Raw genomic sequence first — 14,674 nt, forward strand, 5'->3', positions numbered from 1 at the left:
GTTATCCCTGATGTCACCCTTAACCATAACCTCACCCTTTAAAACCCTTAAAGGGTTAGTTCACCCAAAAATGAAAATTCTGTCATTAATTATTCACCCTCATGTCGTTCCAAACCTGTAAGACTTTCATTCATTTTTGGAACACAAATAAAGACATGTTTGATGAAATCTGAGAGCTTTCTCTCCCTCTATAGACAGCTACGCAACTACCATTTTGACGCTGAGTTGAGCGGTTTAGTCCAAAATTTTCTGAAGAGAAAATTTGTGGTAAACGGAAGCTCAAGAATGTTTGCTTGACACGTGCATCAATGTTTATCAATGTTTATATGTGAATAAAAGCCTAAATTAAAGTTTCTTCAGAAAATTTGGACTAAATCGCTTAATTCATATGGATTAGTTTTACGATCTCTTTATGAACTTTTTGAATTGTCAAAGTGTCTGTCTGGAGGGACAGAAAGCTCTCAGATTTCATCAAAAAGATCTTCATTTGTGTTCTGAAGAGGAACAAAAGTCTTATACGTGTTTGGAACGACATGAGAGTGAGTAAATGAAGACAGAATTTTCAGTTTTGGGTGAACTAACCCTTTAATAGACATACAGCAGGACATGTCTGATGTTTTCTCTGTATCCGTTTTTAAAGTCTGCAATTATATGATGCCTAGTGTTCAAAGTGTTTGGTGTTTGTGTATTGTATTCCAGTCTAAATCACTGAAAGATCTCACTGTACCAAGTATTTTAAAGAGAAACAATTCTGTCTCAAATTACTATACGGTTGATAAGTCTGACGTCAAGCTGCAGCGCTTCCAGGTCCAAGAAAACAACAAATGGTGCTAATATACATACACGATGTGGTGTAATACTTCCAAAAAATTATAATCATAACCTTTATCTCCATACCAAAATCCCAGATGGCCAGACAGTGATTCATCTTTTATAAATCATTAAAATATTAATGTCTGTGACGCTGTGAGCATGGAGACGGTAGTGTAGTAGACTGTAAGTATTTTAAATGTTTAACTTTAAAATGTTAAATGTTTAATATGAATAAATAGCGCTCATAAACGGCCGTGGAGATGCCATTCTCAAGTGAAATGAGTCGAGGCTTGGACCCAGAAATGGCGTTGCTTACGTCACGACTTAACAAGCGGATATGTTTTAATGTATCTGTGATTCTGTGTTAAATTATATTGTTACATCTATATTATATAAATCCATTGGACTTATCTACACTTTCTTTAAGCTCCCACAATCTAAACAAACACTTACTCAAGGCCTGTAGGCTTAATATTTCAACAGACATTGCCAGTCTTTAACCTTGTCCTTCTACACCATTTGACAAACACACGCATTTGGTTACACTTGACCGTTTGTGTGAAGTCACTCTGCATTAAAAAAAGAAATGCTCATAAATACATTGATAAGCTGTTAAACTATACCATGCATGAAGTTCTGTGTGGTGCACAACACCTGGCAGGCTGGAGGTAGCGTACAGTCCTACTGAATGAATGTCTACACCCCGTTCTACTCATCTCCACTGAAATATTATGAGCCTTTGTAATTCAAAGCTGCCTTGTTAAAGATCGGTTTCAAGTTTAAGCGTATCCATTATACCTTTTATCCTGTCTGCTTCACCAAAGGTTGATTCAAGGGCAGAAGGAGTTCCCACCTGCAGTTTTGAATACTATCATTTCTTGAAGTTATTTAGAAACATATAGATCCAAAAATCCAACTGTGACATTGAGAGACAAAGTATGATATATAAGCAGTTGATAAGGACTCATATAGGTTTAAAACCTGCCACATGAGCTAAAGAGCCAGAATTTGCTGTCAGCCAGCTGGCAAACTGATGGTAGTTGTTGTCATGACCCATTCAAAGTCTTTACTGGGTTCAACTCAAGTTTTCTGTGCAACTAAGATTTGTAAGGCAGTCAATAGATCATCTGTGATCCGAATTAGAGTCAAAATCTGCTAAGGGGTAATTAAATGTAACAAATCATGTTTTATTGGAAAATTAAACATTTTATCAAACTTTGATAATTGACATAATATTTTAAACAACTGAGAAGATCAGCATATAAGAGTCAAATTAGATGACTACAGGGACTCATCTCAAGATTGCTCATTTAATAGTTCATTTATTACCAAAATAATAAAAAAAAACAGATCAGTTAAGAATAGAAAATTATTGAAAATATTCAAATTAGGATTGTCAGAATCAGAATGCGTAGTTTGTGCAAAAAATGTCTGTCAAAACCAACACGTTCAATGATGTTCACTAACCTGACAGTCTTTCAACTGGATTGGTGTTTATTCTCTTTAGCATGCAGTGTGAAGTATATCCCTTAGTTCCCTGATCATTCCGATTCAATTTCAGTGAGTGCAGAACAAATTTATACTCGCGTACATTATGTATTACGTATGTTATTGTCTCTGACAGACAGCATATTGAAGCCACTCAGGTCGCCAATTTTACTTTCTCAGTAAACAACTTAGAAGAATAAGTTGACATCTTCTTGCTTGCAAAGTTATAGTTAATAAAATATCTTAAGTCAGGGGTGTCCAAACTCGGTCCTGGCCTATCCTGCAGAGTTTAGCTCCAACCCAAATTAAACACACCTGAACCAGCTAATTACCAGCTAACTAGGCACACTAGAATCTTACAGGCAGGTGTTTTGGAGCTGGTTGGAGCGAAACTCTCCAGGACCAAGGCTGGACATCCCTATCTTAAGTGGACTACCGAAATAAAGTGTTACCTCATTAACAATTTAGTTACATTTGTGCATGTAAAATTGTCCATTTACATATTTGGATCAATGGATCGAAATTTACAATGCAGTTTAATGCATTTTCATTTTTAATGTGTGATGGTTGCGAAGATACACAAAGCTCCAGTAATGCAGCTGAATGCTGACTCTCACCATATGGTCGTGCCTTCACAGTGGGAAATGAATAAGCACAATCTTGGATAACACCACATGCCTGTATTCCCACTGCTCTCCTTGCCTGTACAGAACAACAGGACATCAGTGCTTAGAGTACAGATACTTGTGTGATTGTTGTAATTTGTAAATTTGGGTTAGACCAATAAGGATTTGTTATGGATTCTCTAACCTGTGCATAGGTTACACGTGCTCAGCACACAAGCACATACATGCACCAGGTAAACATATGCTTTTGTCTGTAACACATGAGAAATATCTGAAAGGGGTCCAAGCTAATGTTGCAGGGGTAATGATCCTCTAAATTAGAAAAGAGAATAGAAATGTAACCGGCTTGTAAATACATTTTATAACCCTTTATATGAACAGAGAAAAGTGCTTTTCGAAAGGACAGTTCTGATTCAAGTCAAATTGAAATATTTTTTTTTTTCAAGTTCTGAAGTTTTTGGCAAACTAGTTTTCTTCTCATTGTTTCGTGACAGTTTCACGTGTCTTTTACTTGCTACAAATCCAAGTAACTTAGTTTAGTTGAGGCTAAAGGTGATTGGATTGAAAAGTCACGTCCTCATTTCCTGACCTGCTCCACGGCAACTCTGACAGAGCGATGGAACCTTATTCTTATTTAAGATATCTCTGCTAACCCTACTGTGTTAAGGTTAGAACAATATATTATGATCAAACAGAGTTAATATGCTAATATTTTGACTGAAATATTGTTTAAACAATGACAGAATTTTCATTTTTGGGTGAAATTCTGAAATCAGTTTGAATAAAGATAATTAAGAACTAGCCAGTCAGTGCTGGTCACTAAATCTGACAAATGTGTATCAATATTTTCTTCCTTTTGTCCAAAGAAGGCAGATCTAGTTGAACTGCCCAGTTCAGTTTTAACCTGCTTCAGTATTTATTAAAACGTAATGCAAGAAGAAAAAGACCATTGTCTCAAGAGGAAAAAGAAATGGAGACCATTTTAGTTTATACCAGTTAATGCAGTGATCTATCAAAGTCACGCACATAAGCATTAGTGCTGCACAAAATTGCTGTACATCAGATTAAAGCAACTGGAGCGAGTAAAGGTCGCTTGTTAATTGTTCTGGCCCAGCTTGTAATGTCTGTGTTTTTGAACACATCATGGGGACAAAAAAAAATGTCCCCACAAGATCTTTGTTGAGAAATTTTGTTTCCACACTGTTTTGATAATAATGAAATATTTCTGGAGCACCAGATCAGTATATTAGAATGATTTTTCAAGGATCACGTGACTGCTTTGCCATCATAGAAATAGTTTACATTTTAAAATATTAAAATACAAAACATTTTAAATTAGAATAATAGATATATAATAACTTAAAGGTGCCATCGAACGTTTTTTTACAAGATGTAATATAAGTCTAAGGTGTCCCCTGAATGTGTCTGTGAAGTTGCAGCTCAAAATACCCCATAGATTTTTTTTAAATTATTTTTTTTAACTGCCTATTTTGAGGCATAATTAGAAATGCGCCGATTCATGCTGCGGCCCCTTTAAATTCTCGTGCTCTCCACCCACGGAGCTCGCGCTTGCCTTAAACAGTGCATAAACAAAGTTTACACAGCTAATATAACCCTCAAAATGGATCTTTACAAAGTGTTCGTCATGCATGCTGCATGCATGCGTCGGATTATGTGAGTATTGTATTTATTTGGATGTTTACATTTGATTCTGAATGAGTTTGATAGTGCTCCGTGGCTAACGGCTAATGCTACACTGTTGGAGAGATTTATAAAGAATGAAGTTGTGTTTATGAATTATACAGACTGCAAGTGTTTAAAAATGAAAATAGTGACAGCTCTTGTCTCTGTGAATACTGTAAGAAACAATGTTAACTTTAACCACATTTAACAGTACATTAGCAACATGCTAACGAAACATTTAGAAAGACAGTTTACAAATATCACTAAAAATATCATGATATCATGGATCATGTCAGTTATTATCACTCCATCTGCCATTTTTCACTGTTGTTCTTGCTTGCTTACCTAGTCTGATGATTCAGCTGTGCACATCCAGACGTTAATACTGGCTGCCCTTGTCTAATGCCTCGATCATGGGCTGGCATATGCAAATATTGGGGGCGTACACCCCGACTGTCACGTAACAGTCGGGGTTATGTTGACATTCGCCTGTTCTTCGGAGGTCTTTTAAACAAATGAGATTTACACAAGAAGGAGGAAACAATGGAGTTTGAGACTCACTGTATGTCATTTCCATGTACTGAACTCTTATTATTCAACTATGCCTAGATAAATTCAATTTTTAATTCTAGGGCACCTTTAATATAATAATGGAATAATAACTTGGTGAGCATAAGAGACTTCTTTTAAAAACATCACTTGGTTAGTGTTACAGTATATAATCACGCTATCTGGGTTCAGCTCACCAGCTCCGCGAAGCGAGAGACAGCGGCCAAGCATGGTCTGCATGTAGGCATATCCAGTGATCAGCCGTACTCACCTTGATGTGTTTCTCTTTGGGCGTGTGTCAAGCTCTGTTTGGCTGCCTGTTTTGATTCTGTCAGTAGCGTAATGATTAAGACAATTAAGGTGTAAGTGTAAATACTTGCAATACTGACATTGTATTGAGAGGATGGATCCTCACACAAAAATACTGATACGAAATGTAAGTGATTTTCTTATTGTGAAAATTAATATGCAAAATAAACTTAGTAGGGAAAAATGAACTGACAGCTCTCATTCAAACAGAGAGAGCTGATATTGACAGATATATCACTATATTATGTACACTTTTTACAACACATTATATTAAAGGCACAGCTAAATGTGATGTTTATTATGATGGGTTTCTGTGAAGATTGTTTTAAGTTCACTTAAAATAAATGTTATTATTATATTTAAGCCTGTTAAGTGCTAAAACAATGGCTTTCAATTATACTGTAATGTTAAATGGCTATAATTACTCATTTCATCCCCAGAAATGGAGAATACAATCCATTTAATAGAGACATCAGTAGCAGTATTGTTCAGTGATAATGGTCCTCCTTCATAGTACTTAGTAAAAAGATGCCATTAAACAAATGAACATCTTTATGTTGTTTTCATGTTAATTTAAAGAGATTCAGTAATGAGATTTATTGTGAAAATATGTATTACAATATAAAATATATTGCAAATTGTAATGTTGGGGGCTGTTAATCGTGATCGTTAATTGCAGAAAAATATTCAATTAATTTTTTTCCCCCCTGATGGACATCACTAGTGGGGACATTTTCACAACTGTAGCAACCCTGTGAACCTTTGTGATCTCCTAATCTGATCACAGATTTCAGGGTTTCCTCTGTGCACCTGGTGACCAATATAGGAATACCTCCTCACAGTTCATTAGCCTGTTAAACAGTGACATAATCCTCCGAAAATCCTGCTCAAGACACGTAACCCAAGACTATACTAAGCACACTACCTGCATCCTGATTAGTGCCCTTGATATCCTACATCACGCTCAGCCCACACTGTAGCCTAGTCATCAGTATAATGGACCAAAATCTGAACCAGTGGTCTGTATGACCATAGGAGCTCCAATGCATTTTCAACAGTTGAAGTACAACTGTTCCTCCAAGTCATTGAGAGCCTCAGCCATGCTGTGTATACATACTGTAGGAAGGAGTAAAAAATTGTTTACAAAAAAATTCTTGGAAAAAGGCTTCTGCAGAAGTGAGCTGCTGTTGTACTGCTCTGGTACACTTAGTCATAAACATGTTTTTTTTTTTTTTTTGTATTCTTGTCAAAAGTATGACATGTTTATTGTGTTTTGATTGATAGTTCTCCTCCTGTACTTTGACTCAAATCTCTTCTTTCTTTTGATCCTGCAGTTTCCGATGGGTAGGCGGACAGCCTGTGATATCTACTGGCATGGCGTTTCATTTCATGACAATGAGAACATCGTCTCTGGGCAAGTCAATAAATTCCCAGGTAAACTTCACTAAAAGTAGGTCTTTAAAAGATCTTGCCTTAGTAGAAACATAATCTCTCATAAGTTGGGTTATTTCACCCAAACATGAAAATTCTGTCATTAATTACTCACCCTCATGTCGTTCCACACCCGTAAGACCTTTGTTCATCTTCGAAACACAAATTAAGATATTTTTGATAAAATCCGATGGCTCAGTGAGGCCTCCATTGCCAGCAAGATAATTTACACTTTCAATGCCCAGTACTAACGACATAGTCACATGAACTGTTTTAAATATGTCTTAAGTAACTTTCTGGGCGTTTGAAAGTGTAAATTAACTTGCTGTCAGTGGAGGCCTCACTGAGCCATCGGATTATCAAAAATATCTTAATTTGAGTTCTGATGTAGAACAAAGGTCTTTCGGGTGTGGAACAAAATGAGGGTGAGTAATTAATGACAGAATTTTCATTTTTGGGTGAACTAACACTTTAACTCTTTCCACCGCCAGTGTTTTATTTAAAAGTTGCCAGCCAGCGACAGCATTTTTGATCATTTTCACAAACATTTCATGGACCCTGGAATATTTTGTTGTATGAATATCGGAACATGCAATATATCAAAAGAACAGAGCTTCATGCATTCTTTTTTTATCAACACTTGAATGTGTGTAAAGTTTCATAAAAAAAGACATTTTGAACAAAAAAGCTGAGAATTTTTTTTTTTCTTCCAAAGACCACAGTGTGCATAAGCAATGTTTTTAGCACATGTTTCTGCTTCTTTTTTGCCTGTGTTTTCATCTGGAGATTCTGTACTCTTTCCGAAGTTGCGTAATAGCGCCCCCTACCGTATAACACTGAAAACACAGAAAGCTGGAAAACTCTGTCAATGGAAGGGAAAGAGTTAATGAGAACACTACCATTAGCAATTAGGACTGTAATTTCCTTTCTTTCTTTCTTTTAATTTATCCCCTCTCTGTTAATATCTTAAAATTATAAGAATTTAAATGATGATTGAATGATCTTTAATGGCCTATTCTATCATAATTTTAAAACCAGTATATTTGCTTTCAAAGCGGTTATTCTGGTAGCTGGACAGCAGCTGGTGCTATGCTGTAATTTTTGCTGCCAAATTATCTATTTGAAGCAAGCATTTAACCGAAAAATAAACTGAACTAAATGACTGAAATTAAAGCAAATATAATTATTAATTTAAACAAAAGGATTAGTTCTGCCAAAAATGAAGGAAACGTGCTGTGGGGTGTCATAATAAAAGACATGATCTAAAACAAAATGTATAAAAATATAATGCGTGCTGTTGCTGATTTGTTTAGGCTCAGTCAGATGATATTTTCATTGGTTATCACAAACAGGTTTCATATTGTTCCTTACCATGGCAACCGCTCACGTGTCTGCTTTAAATGCTTCTCGTGTAGTATTACCATGTTATACAGTGACAATGAATATCTAAATGGAAGCTTTGGTCATTTAACCTGGCAAGCAGGAGATTTCCAACATTAAACCATCTCTTTAAAGCATTAAGGATGGGGCTGTTAAAACAGGGCTGTTGTAAAAAAGATGAAAACAAATGATAGAAAAACAATTTCTTTCAATGTTATTTCAATGTCTTGAACTGAAATAAAGTATAAGAAAAACTAAAAACATCGGATCACAAAGTTGAATGATCTGACCTGTTTTTTTTTGGGTTGAACACGTCCCACTGATTTCAGCATGGAGTGATATTCCAGTTAGATCGACGCAAGCAGCAGACAGATTTACTGCTTCCTTAACTATAATTGCTAAAACTGAAACTAAGTATATTAAATAAATATATACAAAAAATACAAAATATTCTAAATATATTAAAAACAAAACAGAAATGTGTCCATAAATAAAATCAGTACCAACTTTTATCAGATGCGCAGACACATTTACTTTGAAAGAAAGTTAGTCATTTGTGCTTACTTTTAGAGAACGTTTCTCAGTCGTATGATGAGTATTGATCACTGGACTGTTTCTCGTTTTTAGCAGTGGAGTCATAAAGGAGTCTCAAGTGCTGCTGACTCATGGGTTGGATGTAATATGACTGTTTTCATAGCTGTATTGACAGTTGCTTTCACACAGACAGCATGTCCAAGCTGTGTGCCTCCGCTATGGAACCATTGAAATCAAATGATCAAGTGATTTAATGAAACTGCTGGGAAATAAGGCTCTAAAATGTGTCATACTTTTTGAGAGCATAATGTCCCTGTAGGGCTATAGACTGATGGGGAACTGCAGCCGTTCTCTGGCCTTTGTTTCTCTTAGACTTCACTGTTTTCTCATCAACTATCCTGTCGGTCAGCAGGAATGATAGAGATGCTGCGGAAGATAAACCTGAGTCGTGCCGTGCGCACCATGCAAGAGCTGTTCCCGGAGGAGTACAACTTCTACCCACGCTCCTGGATACTGCCTGAGGAATACCAGCTCTTCTCCACACAGGTACAATCTCAGTGAAGGAAACACCTTAATGAAATAGAGTAACAAACTCATGCAACTTGATTAGGTATTAGAGTCTATTTGTGAAATCAATGAAGAGGACATTCACAGAAGCCACGTCTTCTTCTTGCTAAATACCCAGTCAAAGTGTCATCTGGTTTGCTGTCTTCCCCCAGCAGTGTTTTTCAAAGTGGTGTATCTATAGGTACATTGCTGTGGTAGTAATTGGTCAGGACAGAATCGCAGTAAAACCAGGTTAAGCAGTTTAGTTGCCAGCAACAACTAATTGTGAACGACAAGTTTGTTAAAAGATCTTATAGTTGCAGGATTTGCATGTTCAATCCCCTTCCACATGTTACGGTTAGCTGTGTGCTTTATTTGTTCAGATGGGCTGGCTAAAGGGGATTTTCTCTTACACTGTCCAGTAGGTTAAACAAATTTGTGCTTCAGTTGGTTAGGGTTTGATTTTTTTTTTTTTTGGAGGGTACATGGGATGTTTTGCTTTTTATTTCTCTTTTTGTGATAAATTATTGCTTATTTCTATTAATTTTTTTACATGTACATGCTTATTTTCTTTTCTCTTTTTTCAGCCTTGTGTTTGATTAACATTTTTATTAGAAAAGCTGCAGAGGGCAGCAAAGATCTATGGGAGAAAAAAAGATTTGCTGATGTATGCTGGCTGAAGAAAACCATTGCATTAGTCGGAAATATGAGGTTTAGTTTACCAACCATAATGCCATTAGTGGATAGTCACAAGCGCTCAATGCCTTTTAAAAAAACAAACAAAATAAACCTTTTTTTAATTACCTTTTTAGCAGAACAATTGGATAAATGTCTTACTTGCTTGTTTTTATAATCTTGAAATGTTGTCTTATCGTTGAGAGCACTTTAACTAAATACTGTTCATGTTAACCCTTTCAAACCCTTGTGTCCATGCTAATGGACATCACATTAATAAGACATAAGATCATATTTTGTGTCACTAAAACATAATTTAGATCTGAAATAATTTTTTTTTGCAGGGATGGATGGCAAAAGGCCTCTTTGCATCTTTTGCAAACATATTTGAAAAAACATTCACTGTGCACCTTCTACTTTTGTCCTCTTTTTCAAGATTCGTCTCCTGAAGGATAACGATTCAACCCTCAAACCAACTTTCATCGTCAAACCGGACAGCGGATCCCAGGGCGACGGCATCTACCTCATCCGTGACCCTGCTGACCTTCGGGTTATCTCAGGTTCTCAGATCAAACAAGCAGTTGTTCAAGAATATATCCAGAAACCCCTGCTCATCGATAAATTGAAGTTTGATATCCGCCTCTACGTTCTGGTCCGTTCGCTGGAGCCTTTAGAGATCTACATTGCAAAAGAGGGTCTGTCCAGGTTCTGCACAGAACCCTACCAAGAACCCAGCCAGAAGAATCTCAGTCATGTTTTTATGCACCTTACCAACTATTCCCTTAACGTGCACAGCGGGAACTTTGTCCACTCCGACAGCTGCAGCACGGGCAGTAAACGTACCTTCTCTAGCGTTCTCTATCGCATAGCATCTAAAGGAGTGGACATCAAGAAGGTCTGGTCAGACATTATTGCTTTGGTTATAAAGACAGTAATTGCACTTGTGCCTGAACTGAAGGTGTATTACCAGGCAGATATACCGCCTGGAAAACCAGGACCGACATGTTTTCAGGTATATTTACAATGAATTCTTTTGTGTTTGTGATGCTTTTTTTGTTTTAGGTGGCCTATATATAGGTCATTCACATGTGAAAAATGAGCACACACCCATATGCTGTTAACTATGTTTTTCCTTCAGCAGGCGACCCCCTTATCTTCTGCAAATCACTGGTTTTCGAAGTCAATAAAATCTAAATAACAGAAGATGATGTGTCCCAATTTTAGATCCTGGGCTTTGATATCCTGCTGATGAAGAACTTGAAGCCTGTTTTACTAGAGGTCAATGCCAATCCCAGCATGAGGATTGAACATGAGCAGGAGGTGAGGGTGCAGATGTTCTTTTAAAATGATGTGATTCACATAAACATATTTACCCCAATTTTTAAACAATATACCATGGTAGCATAATTTTTTTTTAACATGTACAATGATGATACCATGATTTTTTTTTTTTTTCTTAACACACACATGTATGTATATGTATGTATGTATTTCAAACCTGTATACACATACATACATATACATACATGTGTGTGTTAAGAAAAAAAAAATCATGGTATCATCATTGTACATGTTAAAAAAAAAAATTATGCTACCATGGTATATTGTTAAAAAATTGGGGTCAGCAAGATTTTTGTTTAAGAAATTAATACTATTATTCAGCATGGCTGCATTAAAGGGATAGTTTACCAAATAATGAAAGTTATGTCATCATTTACTCACCCAATGTTCCAAACCTGTATGAATTTCTTTTGTTGAACACAAAAGAAGATATTTTGAAGGATATGAGTAACCAAACAGTTGATGGGCCACATTAACTTACATAGTATTTTCCCCCGGTACTATAGAAGTCAATGGGCAACTGTTTGGTTACTCATGTTCTTCAAAATATCTTCTTTTGTGTTAAGCAGATGAAAGAAATTCATACAGGTTTGAAACAACTTGAGGGTGCGTAGGGAAAATGATGGAAGAATTTTCATTTTTGGGTGAACTATCTCTTTAAATTGATCAGAAGTGACATACATTTATAAGTTTTCTGTTTCAAATAAATGCTGTTCTTTTGAATTCTTTGATTCATCAAAGTATCCTGAAAAAAAAAAAATGGTTTCCACAAAAATATTAAGCAGCACTACTGTTTTCAACATTTATAATAATAAGAAATGTTTCTTGAGAACTAAATCAGCATATTAGAATGATTTTTGAAGGATCATGTGACACCACTGAAGACTGGAGTAATGGCTGCTTCATCTTTGGAAATGTCAGGAATAAATGCCTTTTTTTTTTTTTATTAAAATAGAAAACAGTTTTTTTAATTTGTAATAATATTTCACAATATTACTGTTTTTACTGTATGTTTGATCAAGCAAAAGCAGCCTTGCTCAGCACAAGACTAACCAACAAACTAAAACATTAGTTTTTGACTAAAAACTTTTTACCAACACTTGTTTACAAACTGAGGACATAAACATGAGTTTGTTAGGATGCTGATTATTGAGGCCATACCATATGTTACAGGTGTCACCTGGTGTGTATGAATATGTACCGAGTCCAGTAGATGAGGAGGTGAAAGTGGGTGTGATCAGAGACACGCTGCGGCTCATGGACCCCGCTCAGAGGAAACAACACGTAACGTGAGTCATAGGCTTTAAGACTTTTGAGACAGTTGATGGCGCAGTGTGTATTTGCGTGTGCATGCCTACCAGTGCGTGTTGTCATCCTCCTTTCAGTTTTGGTGGAGCTGAAATAATGGTTTGTTGAGCTGCAGTCATAAGCCTTTCAGATGGAAAAATTAAATTCAGGAAATCCTGTGATGGAATTTCACACTTGTGTGGCCACTCTTCTCTCATCTCTCTCAGTCATGGAAATGCGGACGGCCTCGTGCCCCGTGAGCGGGACTGTGTCTCATGCTTTCACCTTTTTACTGTAGCTCATTGTACACAGCAACAATTACAGTATACTCTTTAGTGTCTGGGCCTGGGGGGAAATAAAAGTCAGGCTGCCACTGTTTCTGAGGAAAGTGTGGAGTCAGCTCAGAGTTTAATTGAGAAGTGCATGTGTGCTCGGAGTGGAAAAGACACTGTGTGCACATTTTTGTTTAATATCTGCTAATTTAGCCTTTAGATGTGCATTTTTATGATCTAGCACAGTTGTCTGTTTTGTGGTGTTTGATGAAAAATGAAAAACAGTTTAATCATGCTTTTCTTTCTTTCTCTGTGTGTGTGTGTGTGTGTGTGTGTGTGTGTGTGTGTGTGTGTGTGAATATATATGTGACCCTGGACCACAAAACCAGTCATAAGTCGCACGGGTATATTTGTAGCAATAGCCAACAATACATTGTATGGGTCAAAATGATTGATTTTTCTTTTATGCCAAAAATCATTAGGATATTAAGTGAAGATCATGTTCCATTTAAGATATTTTGTAAATTTTCTACTGTAAATATATCAAAAATGTATTTTTGTGAGTGGATATGCATTGCTAAGGAGTTCATTTGGACAACTTTAAAAATTTTCTCAATATTTAGATTTTTTTGCACGCTCAGATTCCAGATTTGCAAATAGTTGTATCTCGGCCAAATATTGTCCTATCATAACAAACCATACATCAATGGAAAGCTTATGGGTCGTGGGTCACACATAAAAAAAATGATTACTGCCCCGATTAAACTTTTTGACAACATGTTCACATTTATTCCACAAGATAAAATAACTTAATTTACACATTATGCTGTACTATTGGTTCTTCATTGTTTGCTCCTCAATCAAGAAACATTTCTTATTATTATTATCACAGATGAAATCTGTTCTGCTGCTTAAAGGGTTAGTTCACCCAAAAATGAAAATTCTGTCATTTATTACTCACCCTCATGCCGTTCCACACCCGTAAGACCTTTGTTCATCTTCTGATTTAAGATATTTTAGTTGAAATCCGATGGCTCCATGAGGCCTCCATGGGGAGCAATGACACTTCCTCTCTCAAGATCCATAAAGGTACTAAAAACATATTTAAATGGGTTCATGTAAGTACAGTAGTTCAATATTAGTATTATAAAGTGACGAGAATATTTTTGGTGCGCCAAAAAAAACAAAATAATGACTTATTTAGTGATGGCCGATTTCAAAACACTGCTTCATGAAGCATCGGAGCACAAATGAATCAGTGTATCGAATCATGATTCAGATCACGCGTCAAACTGCCAACGGCTGAAATCACGTGACTTTGGCGCTCCAAACAGCAGATTCAATACACTGATTCATTTATGATCCGATGCTTTCTGAAGCAGTGTTTTGAAATCGGCCATCACTAAATAAGTCCTTTTTTTTTTTTTTTGGCGCTCCAAAAATATTCTCGTCGCTTTATAATATTAATATTGAACCACTGTACTCACATGAACCGATTTAAATATGTTTTTAGTACCTTTATGGATCTTGAGAGAGGAAGTGTCATTGCTCCCTATGGAGGCCTCACTGAGTCATCGGATTTCAACTAAAATATCTTAATTTGTGTTCCGAAGATGAACGAATGTCTTATGGGTGTGGAACGGCATGAGGGTAAGTAATAAATGACATAATTTTCATTTTTGGGTGAACTTACCCTTTAATATTTTTGTGGTAGCTGTGATGAATTTTTTTTTTTTCAGG

The 14,674-nt window shown here is 36.2% G+C and overlaps 1 protein-coding gene across 3 annotated transcripts in view; it reads left to right on the forward strand.

Annotated features, from left to right (window-relative positions):
- The window catches only part of ttll11 (tubulin tyrosine ligase-like family, member 11), a 28,075-nt gene that overhangs the window by 2,163 nt on the left and 11,238 nt on the right, over nt 1–14,674 (forward strand). For 2 of the 3 annotated variants that reach the window (XM_048188502.1, XM_048188504.1), the window contains 5 exons: nt 6,803–6,902; nt 9,223–9,359; nt 10,471–11,046; nt 11,259–11,354; nt 12,549–12,664. In XM_048188502.1, the coding sequence (XP_048044459.1) occupies nt 6,803–6,902; nt 9,223–9,359; nt 10,471–11,046; nt 11,259–11,354; nt 12,549–12,664 (1,025 nt within the window). The remainder of the gene's footprint in view (nt 1–6,802; nt 6,903–9,222; nt 9,360–10,470; nt 11,047–11,258; nt 11,355–12,548; nt 12,665–14,674) is intronic. The other variant, XM_048188503.1, reaches the window with a different exon arrangement.

The sequence above is a fragment of the Megalobrama amblycephala genome, linkage group LG4 (assembly GCF_018812025.1).
Source record: "Megalobrama amblycephala isolate DHTTF-2021 linkage group LG4, ASM1881202v1, whole genome shotgun sequence".
NCBI classification, from domain to species: domain Eukaryota; kingdom Metazoa; phylum Chordata; class Actinopteri; order Cypriniformes; family Xenocyprididae; genus Megalobrama; species Megalobrama amblycephala.